Raw genomic sequence first — 16,960 nt, 5'->3', positions numbered from 1 at the left:
TACAAGAGGAGTGGGCAGCTTCTAACACTGGTGCCACCTCTGTCAGGCACAACACTCAGTGAGGTTCAGTCCCCTCTGCTAGGATGCAAGAGCTGTCAAATACATGGGCTGCCCCTCAAAAGCCCCTACACAAAAATGAAAAATAGGGAAATGGTAGTGCGATGAGGTCGAATTCATCCCTGCTGTAACTCCACAGACTTCACTAGGGTGAGTTTTGTCCAATAAATCTAGATTAGATAGGTTAAAATAAATATAGAAATGCTGATAACACATGCCCCATTCGTACATGAGTTAATTCTATTTTTTTCCCTACTCCCTCCTTACAAAAAGGCTGTAATTAAAATACTGAATCTCAACTTTAACACATGGACTGTGCCTATAATGATGGCACTAGGCACTATCATTTGGCCAAGGCTTGGTCTTATCTTAAAATTTGGGGCCTCCTGCCTGTAAATGAAGGATCATTGTTTCAAAACAAGTTTCGCCAAATAAGATTTTTCTATAGCACAAGTTATGCAGCAGTCTTCTGTAGGATATTACAGCACCGATTAAGCGTGAGTCTCGTCCTGGCCTTCTCAATTCCTAATGCATTATTTTTACCAAGGGTGCTGGGACTGGAAACCTCCTCCAAGCTTTACCAGTAGGTGCATAGCATCATTCCCACAGCATCCCAGCTCTGCCTATGCCCCCCGCTTGTTCCCCAATGAGGTTTAATGTATAAGCACCTTCCGTCTGACGGCCCTAAAGCCCTCACAAAGGGGTGTGTGATTACTGCCGTTTTACAGCATGAGGAGACTGAGGCACAGCCCCGGGGCGCTGGGTCTGTGGCACAGCAGGGTATGGAACCCAGGAGTCCTGGCTGCCAGGGCTGACGGTTACAGGCCCCGCGTTCACATTCTTAACCCGCTTCTCCCAGGCCAGCAGCCAAACGTCCCCGTGCCGTAACCCCGCCCACCGCGGGCATTAAGGCCCTACTACGTTCCGGGACGCGTCACCACGGCGCTGAGGCGCTACGCGCGGCCCAGCGGCACAAGCGAGGCGGGACTCTTTTTTCCCAGCGCGCACCGCGCGGAGGCGCCGCTGTGTGCTGCGTCACTAGAAGCCGGGCAGGCCGGGTTAGTCTCTGCGTGGCCGGCTCCGGGTGCGGTAGGTTCTGTGCTCAGCGATCATGGCCTCTGCTGCGACCCACGCTTCTCCGGCTGCCGCTCCCGCCGCCCCTCCTCCGGCCCCAGCGGCCCCGGGCATCCTCATTGGGGACCGGCTGTACTCGGAGGTGTCGCTCACCATCGACCACTCGCTCATCCCCGAGGAGCGGCTCTCGCCCACCCCCTCCATGCAGGACGGCCTGGACCTGCACAGCGAGACCGACCTGCGCATCTTGGGCTGCGAGCTCATCCAGGCGGCCGGGATCCTCCTCCGCCTGCCGCAGGTAAGTGCTGGGCCTAGAGCGCCCGCTCCTGGGGGGCTGGGCGGCGGGAGGGGCCCCTGCGCGCCCCGTTGGTCTGAGGCCGGGGCTCGGGGTGTGAGGAGGCCTCGGCCTCGGAATGTCACCGCGCGGCTTGGGCCGCAGGGCGGGGGGTGGCGCCGCCATTGTGGCGAGGAGGCGCTGCAGGGAGGGCGCGTGTGTGTGGAGGTCGGGGAGGGGGAGGGCGCCAGCCGGGTGCTTGACACAAAATGGCGGCGGCCAAGTGCCGGAGCCGGCTCAGCCGTCGCCCCCGGAGAGCCGGCTCCGCTCCCGCCCCGCCGACTGAGCCAGCTCATCTCCCCCTCGCCGGGGGTTTGTGTTCGCAGGTGGCGATGGCGACGGGGCAGGTGCTGTTCCACCGCTTCTTCTACTCCAAGTCCTTCGTCAAACACAACTTCGAGGTGAGTCCCGGCGGCCGGCCGGCCGGCGCGCGCACCCGCTGGGCCCGGGGTGGGGCGCGGGCTGCTTGAGGCTTTCGCCCAGTCCCAGCTTTGTGGGGCTCCTTGCTCCGATCTGCATGGGAACTGCGGAGGGCACTAGCCCTGCCCCGGGCCCTCCCGGCACTTCCTTAGGGAAGCGGTGTGGGTAAAGCTGCGTTTTTCAGCCTTTAGGGGTGGTTTCTCCAGCTGATTGTGTAACGTGTCCAATGGGACGTCCAAATCTCCGTCTCACGGAAATGGCTTCTTTTCAGATTGTTGCTATGGCCTGCATCAATCTCGCTTCCAAAATTGAAGAAGCACCTCGTCGTATAAGAGATGTGATAAATGTCTTTCACCATTTGCGTCAGTTAAGAGTAAAAAGGTAAGACTAGCTCAATTTTCAGTATATCCACCCGCTATCACTGTAATATATGCCAGGTTTATCAAACCAGTTTGATCTTCCAGGCTAAGTCCAACACCCTAAAATTGAGAATTGACTATTATATACACCTTAACGTTTCTGCTGCTGCTCTCCATCAATGTGACTTTGCTGATTTGGTAAAGGCAGAAATATATTGCTCTGAAAGCATGATTCATGTAACTGCAAGTCTGAGTATTGGTTCCAATGTAAAGTCTCTTCCTAACTGAATTGCGGTGGGGGGAGGGTGTCTCTGAGTTTCTTAAAGGAAGTCTTAGGTATAAGTTTGGTTAGCTGGCAGATTGTTTTGTATTCTTTTTGATTTTTTTTAATCTTTAGGGTAGGTCTACTTTGCTATAAGTGCTTTGTACAAATTAAATAATTCTGTAGTATTAGTGACATCTTGTTAGAATATTCTCTATACTTGGCTACTGTAGACAGTAAAATAGACTGAAGTATATAAGCATAACAGTATTTGTGGTGAGAAAGCAGTATAATAAATTGACAGTGGAAAGTATGATTTGATCTACAGTGTATGGAGCATTAATGACATCATCAGCAAGGCATGTAGGATTGAATCTTGGAAGCTGAGTGCACCTGTGATTACAGAACATGAGTGGTACTTTAATGGTACAGTGAGAACTTTCAAATCAGTAAAATTGAAACTTATATTCATTTATCTGATCTGTGTGTGGTTCTGTGGTGATTCCGCTTTTAGTTTGTAGAGCCGTTTTCAGTTGCTTAATTTTTGGCTTTTTAAGTGTAAAGCAAGGTTACATTACTAGATTAAAGAAGGTGCAAGGAATGTGTTTGAAGGGGAGGAATGCTCAATAAATATTTCACAACAAGGCAATGTTTAAAACTGGCTTTTAAACAGTAATTCAGACTTTCTGCAGATGTTCATGAAGCCATTTCAGTCGTATTACCTCACCTGTCATGTCTCTAGTAAACGTACCTAGTTGTATTGACTATGTTGAAAGACAAAGAATACAGTAAATTAAAGCTCTGAAGGACTTTCTTTTCTGCTAGTTAAAAATAAAACTTTTTTTCCGTGTTCTGTCTTGCTAGGCGAAAGGGAATTTAAAAAAATATATTCTGCAACTTGACTTTGTGAAGAAATAGAATAGAAAAAATTAGGGAAATTAGTTGTATTTATGGTGATTTTATTTTACATATTCAGTACTTACAATGCACAAAATATAGCCAGTTTATGTTAAACCTTCTTTTATTCACATGCTCACCTCTTTAAAGTCAGTTTTAGTAATAGAAAAATTGACTCTCTGCATCTGATTTGAATGGAACCTAGTTTTTAAAATGAGGAACTAATGGTTTTTTGCACTTGTTGTCACTGGGAGAATTCTGTAAATTTACTGTTTGGATTCCATGGAATCTCTTGAAAATTACTGTTTGCCATAATTATGACAAATGAATCTTCTTATTTGATTACTAAAATTGGTTCACTTAATGTCTCAGCTTTGAACCAGAGACTAAAGGTTAATTGATGATATAAAAATGCTTTTCTGTGCTATGAGAATAAGAATGAGTCAACTTTTATATGGTGTTGGAAGGATCAGAGAAACTTAAATTTACTTATAAATTTTTTTTTCCATATAGCCTGTTCCAATTCAGAATATCATTTACCCATGTTAAGTGGTGTCTACAATGCATCATGCCCAAAGAGAGACAGATCACTTCTTGACCCATTTGTTAATTGATTTATAGCGAAATCGGTATCATTGCCTTAAGATTCTGAGAAATGAATCTGCATGAAATGAATCTTAATGTCTAAGTGAGACACTCAGGCTTGCTTTTCTAAAACAAGCTGGATATAAACATTTTTTCTGTACTTTTTACAAGCTTACTAATACGTAAACTGTACACGTTATTAACTTCAGCTCTTTTTTCCCTTGCAACCGACTATACAGCGACCAGCTACATTTACCAAAGCCTGGGTGATGTGGAGTGGTACATAGAGATGAAGCTGTCGTCATGGCAACAGTGAGTGAAGTATCGAAAATCCCCAAGGAGAAGCCAGTGCTCTGAGAATAGGTCACTGGAATCGGGGGACTAACAGGTTGGCCGCTGGTGAACCATTTGGAAGAACTCCTGTATCTTGTTATAAGCTTTTTTCTTTGCTGTCCAGGTTTTTAATATATTAGTTTAATATTTTTTTATTTGAAGCTAACACTTAGGCTCTATTTAGAATTTTCACTGACACAAGAAGAAATGAAACAGTCTAGTTATGTTGCACTTAGTTTTCATATTGCCTTAGTCTAATTTCTGTTAACTTTATCTGTAAAGTACTAAAACTCTGATTTCTGTTGAAGCATTAAATATTCATTCTGTATATCCTTCTTTAGACACCTACTGGTTCCTAGTTCTAACTTTTGCCTATTACGATTGAGATTTGATGTATAAACTTTGTTCAAGAATCCAAAAAAGGCCCTGACCCAGTATACACACAGTCTTGTGCTTAGTTTTTGTTTGTTTTTAACTACCTCTTCTGTGCACGTGTTCGCATGATTGGTGCTCAGATGCCTAAATTCTCAAGTCAGAAGCTCTTACAAAGCCTTTGGTCAACTAAGTAGCTCATTTCTAGGTAGTAGGCACAGGGCTAAAGATAGGTTTTTTTTTTGACAAATAAATGCTTCTGTTGTATTCTCAGTGTGACAATATGCCACGGAGTATTGTACATAAAATTTTTGTGTGCATGAATAAGTCTACCTGTGGTATTAAATTGAAAGCCTGTTTTTCATAACTACACACTAAACTTGTTCTTTGAAATATCTGAAAACATACTTGACTGCATATGTTGAGCCATGTTTAGCATGTGGAACATAAGTTGCAGTTGATGTGGGTTATAGCCCTTGGTTTTTGCTAACTATATTGTATGTAAACACCCACTCCTTCTCTGACATCAGTTTTATAGTCTTATGAACTGATTTAAGGGAAGCTTTTAGGAAGCCATTCTTTCTTTTACATCAGTGAAATAACTTCATGACGTTGGCGTGTAATATATGCAAATCATGAAGCCTGCAGTGTTTCAGTTAGAATATCACACAAAATAGAACTCTTATTTCATCTTTTGTCACATTAAATAATGTGACAAATTTCAGGCTCTTTCAGTGGCAATGAGTTGTCTGAGTGGATCACATCTGTGGTGTGAGGTAGTTTTAATGTTTATAAATGTTAGACATACAGGGTTTTTCTTTCATCTTCCGTTTCTCTTATCCACCTGCTTTCTAATGGAAACAGAAAAAATGTTCTAATGTCGGTATCAAAGAGGTGGTGATTCCAGTTAGGAATAGAAGATAGAAAAGACTGCACTTTTGGCCGTTCATTTAATTATTAGTTATTACAAAACGTCCTCATTTTATGGTCTGATTCCCTAGTCATAGCTTTAGATTGTTTTGTGACTAACCTTTAATGTTAACAAGCTATCTAGGTTATGGCCACTAGCCCCATGTTCTGTGTACATATTTCCTTTCTAGTGAAACTTGGCACTTTAACTGTAATGATGGTATTGCAAGGTAGACTGTTGAGTGCAGTGTTCAGGGAGAGAATCCGAAAGCTGCTTTGGGGTGCACTTCTGATGTGTAGGTAGGGTGGACATCTCAATAGTCCTTACAGCGCTTGATCTTCCCTCCCCCTCCACCCCCCTTTTAGGCCAGCAGCAAAATGGCTATTCAGAGTGTTGCGCAAAATGAAAATTCTTATGACCGAGAACATTTGCAGGAAGAAGCAGTGGCAACTTTCTTTCCTCTTACTAGAAGATAGTTCTAAAACTTCTCAATTTGCACCTAACATGCCATTTTAAGAATGGGGTGTCAATTCCTAATTATTCTTTGTTAGCTTAAAAATTTAAGACTTAGTTTCTGTCACTGGTAGGGCACAATTGACTGCCTTTTATGCAGGATCATATTTGTGATAAAGTAGATACATCCAAAATTGCACATCATGAGTTTTCCATTTCTTTTAGTGCTGTCTAGATGCTATGAACATAAGTTCTTTCTCTTGGCTCTTTGTTAGGATTGTAATACCATAAAACTGATGTCCCTGATGAACATGGTGCATGTCTGGGCAACTGAGTAAAACAGACATTCTTTAATGGCTTCATTATTGTCCCTTTCCTATCATTTTGGTGCTGAGGGCCTACTGCTCAAGTAGGTGCTGTAAGTACTCAGCACCTCTGAAAATCAGACTACAAATAAGGAGTACTCTAACTATTATGTAGTTCGAGAATTCATCTTTGCAAAAGCCTACATTAATGGAAGGTAGGAAGTAAACCATTGTATATGAACTGCTGTCAAACATCTATAGTAGGCCTATAAAAATGTTCAGACTGGGGCCTGGCTTGTGGACTTAAGTGTTCAGTGAGATATTTCTCCGTCACTTATCGCAAAGTAGCATACTACTAACAAGATAGTTTAGCTGCATCTATTCAACTTCTCTTCAAGTTTTTTGCCTTGAAACATAGTGGTTTTGCTAATATTTTGGTTGTTAGACTCATAAATAAAATATAATATCCAGGTTATTACTGTCTCTGAAATGCTTTAGCTAGGCTTCCGAATAAGCCTACCTTTAGTATTCTAACTAACCTAAGCAATTTATCTAAAATCCCACCCTAAGCATTTAAAATAAGTCTCAGCATATCTTAAAACTCATCAGGAGACACTAAAAGTATTGAATCCCTGATGACCTAATAGTTCTTTGAAAATTTCTCCTTTAGCAATGATCCCCTCCTAAAAGTAAGAGGAAATATTGTGATAACTGGGTTGTAATCTTAGCAGTATCTGAAGTGGAATAAGCTATATATAGTCTGTACTTATTAGACAAGTCATTGTCAAATATTTACTTTTCTGTGGGAAACAGATTTAATAAGATGATAGCATAATCACCTGTCCCCAGGTATTTCTATCCCTATAGAAGATTTGAATGAGTTTGTTTCCAGACTTGGTAACTTGCTGCATTTTAACTTACCTACATGATGATGATCTTAAACATGTGACAACTATACAGAATTGAGATACTACTGATTCAGCTTCACTGTAAAAAAACAAAAACAAAACCTTTGACTTTTTTCTTCAGTCAAACAATGGTTCATAAACTAGTTACTCTTGCTTAAAACATGGGTGACTATGCTTTAGTGAAGCAGGGGTCAATAGGTGGACTGTGGGCCAAATCCAGACTTTTGAATGGATCCCAAAATCTATTTACTTATTATTAATGTACTATTTTTATTTATTCACATATATAAATATAATATTTATTTTCTCTGGAGTCTGGACCTTGACTATAACTTGACCAAGACAAAAAATAGACTGCCTCTTTAAACAATGTAATGTCTTATTAGCAAGGTAGACTCGGTTTGAGGGATATAACAGTTTTTGAATAGACATTCTTTGAGATTCTTGTAGTTATCTACATCAGTAAAATGCAGTTTAATGACAAATTTTGAGCTGTCATGGAATTAGTAATTTAGAGTGCTCCCAGGTCATACAGTTAATCCAAACATCAAAGGCATTCCAAAGTTCATCTTGCAATATATTTGGCCCCATCCTACCAGCAGGGGGCACTAGACCATTAATTACTTCCCTCAGTGGTCCAGCTGGAAGAAGTGAGTTGCAGAATGTGTGTGGTCTCTGAAAGAGGTGTTATAAGAACCACATTATATTTATTATGCTGAGTTTCATCTGCAGTCTTTCTGTATTGGTGGATATTGCATCTTTGCAGTCAAATCATTGTATTGTAGAAAAGTTTTGCGGGGAATGTTGGAGATAAATAATGCAATTTGATACACTTTTTTTTGAAGTATAATTAGTTACTGAGGGGATAAACTGTTATCCTTTGACTTGTATAGCACCCAAAATATGCTGTGTACTTTACAGGCATATAAGACAGGTCCCTGCTGTAAAACCTTTTAAGCTAAATCAACAGTATAAAGAAAAAATGTAGACAAAAATGAGTTACGAAGCAAAAGCCTAGAAAAAGAGAGGAATAAACAAAATAGGATATGTTGCTTGGTTGTTATACTGTGCAGTAACAACCCACAGCCTGTGTGGGTTGTGGGGTTTCTTTTGTTTTTTTGAGACTTTACCTGAATACAATATATTGCAGGACTGTGGGTGGAGAGATTGGAAATTGCATGACATGCCAGGTTTGTGTATCTTTCCGTTTGAGAGTTCTTACCTTGTAAACATTTGATGTACTGAACTGCACCCATTAGTTTTTCTAATAGCTCAGTATTCAGGGGGGTGTTTCCTTTTCTTGGTGTCCTGCTTTGTGTAAAAGGATGCACTACAGTGTTTAATTTTCGGAGTCGTCTTTGCTCAGAGGTCACTGGTGGTCTCTTTTGAAGCTCCCTTGGAAATTCTGTTTACTGTTTTTAAATCTGATCTTGGCACATTTGCTTTCTTTCAAATTTTGGTATGTACTCTTCCCTTTCGTCCTATGCATAGGCAATTCCAGTACAATAAAACATTAACTTGCTTAAACTTAATAGCCGATAACAGCACTTAAATAGTTAAACAAGCCTTTTACTAGAGGTAATGATTAGTGTATTCAGATTGTTTTCATTGCTCACTTTCTAATGTTGGTACTGTAGGTGTCTGAAATTTGCATTATAAATTGTAAATCACACTATTTCAGTTTTGAGACTGGAAGGCAGTTTGCACAGTCAGTAACAGAGGAGTAAAGTTAGCAAGATGGCAGTCTTAGTTTAGTTTCAACCTGTAATTTAGCTCTGATTGTGGCTAAACTAGTTTAAACTTGGACAGCACAAGATTAATGCTTAAACTTGCTTGCAGGAGTTTAAAACAGGTTTCTGTTGCCGTTAGTTGGTTGGAAGGGAAAACAGAGATGCAACTATTCTGGATATGCAAAACAGTTTTGATTTTATTTCTTGCAAACTATAGGACTCCAAGCCCCTTGATACTTGATCAGAACTACATAAACACCAAAAATCAAGTAATCAAAGCAGAAAGGAGGGTACTGAAGGAGTTGGGATTTTGTGTTCATGTCAAGCACCCACATAAGGTGAGTTGTCAAATGAAATACATGCTTTCAAGTATTGAGCTGCCTTGACAGCATCTCTGTGAGCTGTAATAGAAGAAATGCAGGTTTGGAAATGACCTGGGAGGTCTCTCCCACACCCCTCTATAGGTAACTGGAGTTAATTGTCCACACAGCAGAAACATTTGGCCGATTAGTAGCCTGTGGTTGCCTTGGTAGAAGTCACCTGCCTACACTATGGCAGAGGTGACAGTCATGTAAAGGTTGTAAAATTGAGGATATGTCTCAATGGACAAGAAGAATTAGATGTGTATGGGTTTACAGCCTTTGCTGTGGGATTGAAGTAGAACACCACCACATAAAAATATAAGAAAATTGTTTCTTGTGTTACAAACATGCATCTATCACTTTCCTTGTGTGTTAAAGTTGAGTTTTTTTTCTCTTATCCCTCAGATCATTGTTATGTATTTACAAGTCTTAGAATGTGAACGTAATCAAACCCTCGTTCAGACAGCCTGGTAAGTTTATTCTTTTCCATTTTTCCTAGCCAGGAAAATAGTAACAGAAATAACAAGCTTGATGTCCCATATGCAAAGCATTGAGCTGTAAGTTCTAGATTAAAATATACACATTTCACAATATATTTAATGCTTGTTTCTGCTTACTATTTTCATGGTTTGATTAACTTACTTTAATGGAGAACTCAATTTAACTTTGTTCTTTTTTCTACTCTTTAATTAAAGGGTAGTCCATGATGGTAAGTCATAGAACTCTGCCCTCTGCACCACAGCTCACCTGGGGATGGCCTGATTGGCTGCCCTTCTCTCCAGTCAATCCAGTGCAAGCTCTCATCCGAGATTCACTGAAGTGGTCCATATCCATCTGGCAGCATCTTCTAGTTCTGTCCGGGTGTCAAAAGGATTTGTATATTTGCTTCTAGAAGTAACTGTTCAACATGTTTCTAAATGTATATTTGTTGCCTACCTACTTATTTTAGTGTATCTAAAGGACCCATGGACACATTTTGGATTGACTACATTCAACCAATATGGATTCAGTTAACTTAATTAAGCTTGGATTATGAAGTTACTTAAAGTGAATACAGCATGCTCATACTTTCTTATCATAGTCTTTAGAAACTGAACGTTGGGCACCATTTTATATAAATCACTGGTGATTGGTTGTACTGTTAACTTCTGTAATTCACGTTATAAATTTTTAGAACTGTCCCTGAAGTTCAAAAGTCATTATTGGCATAACAATACTTGGCAATACTAGCTTGGTAGAGGAAAGGTGCTATAATTTAGTAAGTGTGAAGTTAACTATGCAATTTGTAGTAACCAGTCCCAATGATTATTGAAAGATGCAGTTATTTTTAACTTTATCCAACACAAGGTTAAATGGTTGACACAGGGCAAGCAACTAGATGGTTATCTGCTTACAAAATAGAATAAATAAAGTTGAAGCAGAACTGGTGTATTATGTAGAACATTTGACAGACTTTTTTGGTCATATGTTTAGCTACCTCATAATGTAGTGGATATAAAAGTATATCAGTTCTTAAACACTTGAGTTTCAGACAAAAAAGGACTTACCTCTTGGGTAGAGGGCTTTCATTGCTTAAGTGACAGTAAACGCCTATAGAAAAACATGCTTGGCTGATCATATAACTGGACAAACTATTTGTTAGACTTTATAGATTTGTAAAGTTTAGTTTGATGGACACTTCATAGACTATCCTAAAGTATTTGGAGGAAAAAAATCAATTTTAACCGTAACATCTGCAAAAATCCCTCATTTGGTGACATTGAGTTCTGTTTCTAAGTGAGAAGTAGTTCTTGCATTGGGACTTCAGAGCAATGACAGTGGTGCATATTTTGATGTTACAAAAGTGAAGCAACAAATTCAAAACGTTAAACCCTTTAAAACCAAAGTGGTGGTAGTACTACAGCCTAAAAAAAGGCAATAAGCATATGTAAGTTAAAGAAAAAATAATAAAGTAGATTGAGTCTCCAGTTTTGTTTCTTTAAACTGAAAGTGATAAGTGAATATGAGACAAACTTGTAATTAACTTTTTTTTTAGGAATTACATGAATGACAGTCTTCGAACTAATGTGTTCGTTCGTTTTCAACCAGAGACAATAGCATGTGCTTGTATTTATCTTGCTGCTAGAGCTCTTCAGGTAAGTGTGTTTGTGTTTAATTGCTTGGGATTGGTGTATTCATTATTAGTAACCTTGTTTTTGTTCCTGGAAAACCTCTGTAATGATACTAAAGGTCAGATTTCTTTGATCTTTAGATGTTAAGGCTTGATTCTGTCTTTTAGATTCCACTGCCTACCCGTCCTCATTGGTTTCTACTCTTTGGCACCACAGAAGATGAGATTCAGGAGATATGTATAACAACTCTGAAGCTTTATACTAGGAAAAAGGTAACTTGTTTTCAGAATTGACTAACTTAAATGAAGATAAAGTTAGCATTGCCAAGTAGGGTGTGTATGATGGAGTTTGAACAAATATGTAAACACGTACAATTAAAAATCTACCAGAAAAAGGCTCCCCTGTATTCACCATTCCCTCCTTGGAGAAGAGCATGAGAGTGTGAATCACATATAACCCATGTTAGATATGTTGCTTAACGCATGGGTGTCAGATACTATAATAGGTGTGGTATATTGACTAGAGTAATCTTGGTCCAAAATCTTGACAGTGCCTATTCCTCTCTTAAACAGCCTAATTATGAATTGCTGGATAAAGAAGTAGAAAAGAGAAAAATGGCATTACAGGAAGCTAAACTTAAAGCAAAAGGATTAAACCCAGATGGTACTCCAGCTCTCTCAACACTGGGTGGCTTTTCTCCTGCTTCCAAACCATGTAAGTGTTCCTTGCATTGTAAGTCCTGTAGGAAGATGTTTATATACAATGAATCTCTTCTGATTCTATACCTTGATGCAGTAGAAGGAATGAGATGTAAAATTTCTTTCTCCATTGAGAGTTGTGAAGTTACGTAAAACTTCTCATATGGTTAAAGCTAGAGGATAACATTTTAATTACTTTTGGTTACTGGATTTTCATTGGCACCCATTATTGGCAGTCTGCAATAATGTGATATTGAAGGAAAATTGCAGTATCGATTAGATGCTCATTATGTCATACTCCTTGGTTAATGCCACTTAATGGTACGCGTTCAGCATATGCATCACTGTATCTTTACTGTGGACGTACATAAATATTGAAAGCTTGTAGGTATGGCTTGAGTGAGTAAGTGGGATTTTCATATGCCAATGTTTCTGAAATGCAATGGAATAGTGAAAGTGACACTGTTAATTTGAAACCTAGTCACGTGACACAACTCAACTCCTCTTTTAACAGCTATGCCTGCTCATTATTTTCCTTGTGCTAGGTATTTCTAAAAATTGTTTTAAAACATCTTTCAATATGTTTTTATTCATCAAGATGTACAGTAGGACCTCTGCAATTCAAAGTTCTGAATGTGAACAATTCAGAAATCTAGAAATGGAATTTCCAGTAGCAGTGCTGTCTTGACAATAATATAGAATAGCCACAGTGCATAGCTTTAGTTATACGTTTAACAGACCAGCCAATAATTAAAATTATGCTGTAAAGAACTTTAAAAGGATCCTGTCAGTTTAGGACATACAAGTCTCAACTTTTTGCCAATACGTCTCTCAGTGATATTTTGACATTTAAATTCCAGTAGCACTTAAAGGCCACAGCTAGGTTGGGCATGATTATACTAGGCAATGTACAAACACACAATAAATGATTACAGTACATTATCTGAAGATTAGAGCAAATGTATAGAACCTTAATCTTTATGTTGTTTTGTATCTTTCAAAGTAACAGCTATTCCTTGAACTTGCAATTTGGTTGAACTTTGAAAGTTCTTTGAAGTAGTGCATGCAAAATTCCGTTATTGACGCCTAAAGGGAGGGTGAAGGGATAATTTTATGTATGGCTAGCTCCCTCACAGCTGAGTGAAGATGGGATTTGAGGGCATTCAGAACAAGCCAGCAATTCAATTTTTAATGGTAATTCTGCTGTTGGCTAGTTGAGGCATAAGATTAAAACCTTCCTCTCAAATAACATCCAGTATGTGGTGCAATTCATGGCATTGGTTTTGCAATGAAACCCTAAATGTTTTGTTTGTGGTTAGATTGTGTGGTTCCAGCAGCTTACATGTTCAAGCTAGTACAGTAAAAGCTGTGTTATCCAGCACTTTACCAACCAGAAAGCTCTAGAAACTGACATTTCTGATATCTCCCAGTACAAATTAAAAGTATGGTTGGCGCAGGACTGGCAGGCTCCCTGCCTAGCTCTGTGGGGCTCCCTGGAAGCAGCAACATGTGCCGGCCGCTCCTAGGCGGAGGAATAGCCACGGGTTCTCTGTGCACTGCTCCCTCCCTGAGCACTAGGTCCGCAGCTCCCATTGGCCATGAACCATGGAGCTGGGGGGTGGGGGTGGAGCACTTGCGGGCAGAGTCAGCATGCAGAGCTGCCTGGCTGCACCTCTGCCTAGGAGCAGCAGGGACATATTGCCACTTGTGGGGAGCCATCCGAGGTGAGCACTGCCTGGATTCAGCACCCCAAAATCCTTCCCGTGCTGAGCCCCCTCCCACACCCAGACTCCCTCCCTCCATTGGTAAGTATAACTCTTAGTTAATCCGAATTTGAGACTAAACATGCTGGACAACAAAGCTTTTACTGTAGTAAGATAAGTTTAATATCTTAACTAAGCAAGAACACCTTGTCTGCGGCTCTCAATGAGGCCAACTAGAACTGGCTTCTGTTCTCAAAATTTTGTTCCAACAGCCTAATTCTGACTTCAGGACAAGGTGCAAGGGCCATCTATTTTCCCAGGGTTCTAAGAAGTATGTGTGAGGGGAGTGGGTTAGAGCAGGGTATTACTCTTGATGGAGAGACATACTTCATCTTGTTTCATAATTTGTGCATATTACATGTACCTTGGATGAAAGGATAAATACATCTTCAAAGAAAAAATGCATTAGAGAGTGTACTTGCCATCATATGATTTACAAACTACTTAAATAAAAGATTTTACTGGTGTCTTTAATGTAGTATTTTCACTTACAGGAGCAGCTACTAAATGGAAAGAGAGCAGCAGTCAGCATTAAAAGCTTTTAGTTAGCGCTTATATAAAGTTAGCACTTGCATAAAATGTACCAAAAAATCCTGTTCCTTGATGGCAAATTCTACCACTAGAGTATAACATCTTAACCTTGAATTATTTACTCTCGTTCTTAGCTTCCCCAAGAGAAATGAAAACTGAGGAGAAAACGCCAGTATCTGTGAATGCCAAAACTATTAAAAAAGAACCAGAAGAGAGACAACTAGCTTCAGAGAGTCCTTACAATGGGTAGGAAAAATATGGCTTTTTTGAAGCCAGCCAAACTTCAGTCAGACACTTTCAAGTTAGTCTTTGCCATCTAGTTTTGTGAAAATAAATTTGCTTTTGCTAAGTGTAATCTTCAATTTTTTTTTAAATTTAAGCATGAGAAAAGAAAGCAAGAGAAGTAGAAGCAGCAGAAGTGCTAGTAGATCAAGGTCAAGAACAAAGTCACGGTCTAGATCTCATACTCCTAGGAGACAGTAAGTAAAATAGTACTTTTTTGATTGCTAAATGACTGACTTGTTTCAAGAGGATAATTCAAAATGCCATTCCATATAGTAGATGGTCTTACAATAGTTAGAGGGATTTGCTGTTAGTAAACTATTATATTATATTATAGTATCACACAGTTGTACTGGTATCCAGTAGATATTCAAATGCACATGGTAGTGGATGAAAATCAGCGGTATAAGACTATCGATACATTCTTAAGATAAATCAGCTATAATACTAAAACTCAACTATGGCAGAGAGTAAGGTCCTCTTACGGTTTTTGTTTGAAAATCATCACTGGCACCTAAGTTTTCCATTTTAAATATGAGAATTTTCTTAAGCACTTCCCTTAAAATGGTAGGAGTAGTTGTATGTCTGAAAGTGCTATAAGAAATTGAGTCTCATGCAACCAAATTTTAAAAATCAGTGCATGTTGTAACCTCCTCCCCAAATATCTGAAGTGTGTATATAAGATCCATAATAAGGAACATGTGTGGAAATGTTTTAGCCATTTAAATGTATAGCTTTGGAGACCAAATCTTGTTCTGTGAAAACCCATTTATCATTTGAACTGCTAGGAGTTGAACACATGTACAAGTCTTTAGCTATTCCAAAGAAAACCCTGTATCAATCAGTGTTTTTAACCAATGTAGTGTCTGCTGGAGTTTGTAAAGAGCCTTAAATGATAACTCGGAGATGTGAACGATCTCAAATCTGTGATCAAACTTATTTAACATGTCACTATAACACTTCACTGCCCACAGCATGTAAAAAAGAGTAAGAATAGAAAGAACTAGTCTACTCATGAGTGGTTGCTTATGTTGAGCTTTCAATACTACTGAGTTGGTTGAAGGTATGGTGGAATTGCTTTGCTCTTGATGAGGGGGGAGGCTCAGCTTTCAGTGGTTTGGAACACACTGTTAAAGTATTTTGTCTAACAGTAGGATCCTTATGCCCTGTACTTGATGAATGCTTATTGCATTTTTTTCAAACCTTCTGTTTAAAATTGAGGCAGTTGTATAAGTTTTATTTTTACAGCATAAAAAGATGTAAACATCCTAATTTTAACTTTTTTTGTAAGTTACAATAATAGGAGGAGTCTATCAGGAACATACAGCTCAAGGTCAAGAAGCAGGTCCCGCAGTCACAGTGGCAGTCCTCACAGACATCATAATCATGGATCTCCACACCTAAAAGCCAAGCACAGCAGGGATGAGTTGAAGAGTGCAAATAGACATGGTCACAAAAGGAAAAAATCTCGCTCGCGTTCTCAGAGTAAATCCAGGGATCACGCCGAGGCTGCCAAGAAACACAGGCATGAACGGGGACATCACAGGGACAGGCGTGAAAGATCCCGCTCTTTTGAGAGATCTCATAAAGGCAAGCACCATAGCAGCAGTCGTTCAGGACATAGCAGACACAGACGCTAAGTTTTGGGCCTGTACCTGATTTTAGTTAACCCTGTATATAATACAGTGTATGGACTGTGAAATTGGAGAAGAAACTGATTAGGAATTGATTTATTTAAAGTCCAACTTCTAATTTTCTAAAACATGTAGGACATTTTTCTTTGGAAGAACTATGTTAAATTTTTGCACATAAAATACCTTAGCAGTATCAAACTTTGAAAATAATGATCAGGTTAAATTGTACGTATTAGAGTTGTGTATTGTTTATCAATATCAGAACTGGAGAACATATTTCTGTTTAAAAAAAAAAGTACCTTATTTTTATACAGGCCAGTTGCAGACGCTTATATTTAAGTATAGTTATTTGTCTAAACAATGGTGGATACTTTCTTACACTGGTTTTAGTCTGCATGTGTATAAAGATTTTTACAAGAAATAAAATATAGCGCTGTTTTTTACTGCGTTGTTGAATTAAATTGTTCTAATTATTACCAAAGATAATTCAGAACACTGCTTTGTTAGACTGAATTATCACCTCCACTGTTGATACCTCAAATAAGATTTGAAATATTTAAACACAGAGCTTGTACATGGT

The 16,960-nt window shown here is 39.4% G+C and overlaps 1 protein-coding gene across 2 annotated transcripts; it reads left to right on the top strand.

Moving 5' to 3' along the window:
• Positions 1-1,042: 1,042 nt before the first annotated feature.
• Positions 1,043-16,823, top strand: CCNL1 (cyclin L1). 2 transcript variants are annotated; one of them, XM_045030467.1, is made up of 11 exons: positions 1,077-1,429; positions 1,792-1,866; positions 2,157-2,266; positions 9,217-9,337; positions 9,767-9,831; positions 11,397-11,496; positions 11,640-11,744; positions 12,045-12,186; positions 14,599-14,710; positions 14,845-14,943; positions 16,038-16,823. In XM_045030467.1, the coding sequence occupies exons 1-11, from the start codon at positions 1,169-1,171 to the stop codon at positions 16,384-16,386; spliced, it is 1,539 nt and encodes a 512-aa protein (XP_044886402.1). In that variant the 5' UTR covers positions 1,077-1,168; the 3' UTR covers positions 16,387-16,823. The 2 variants fall into 2 exon arrangements, 1 of the variants encoding a protein (XP_044886402.1); XR_006582228.1 differs by lacking the exons at positions 12,045-12,186; positions 14,599-14,710; positions 14,845-14,943; positions 16,038-16,823 and adding an exon at positions 10,057-10,070 and having other exon boundaries at positions 1,043-1,429; positions 11,640-11,666.
• The last annotated feature ends 137 nt before the right edge of the window (positions 16,824-16,960 follow it).

The sequence above is a fragment of the Mauremys mutica genome, chromosome 9, assembly GCF_020497125.1.
Source record: "Mauremys mutica isolate MM-2020 ecotype Southern chromosome 9, ASM2049712v1, whole genome shotgun sequence".
NCBI lineage: Eukaryota > Metazoa > Chordata > Testudines > Geoemydidae > Mauremys > Mauremys mutica.
Note: the sequence above shows the minus strand (reverse complement) of the source record. Positions and strands in the feature narration are given on the sequence as shown.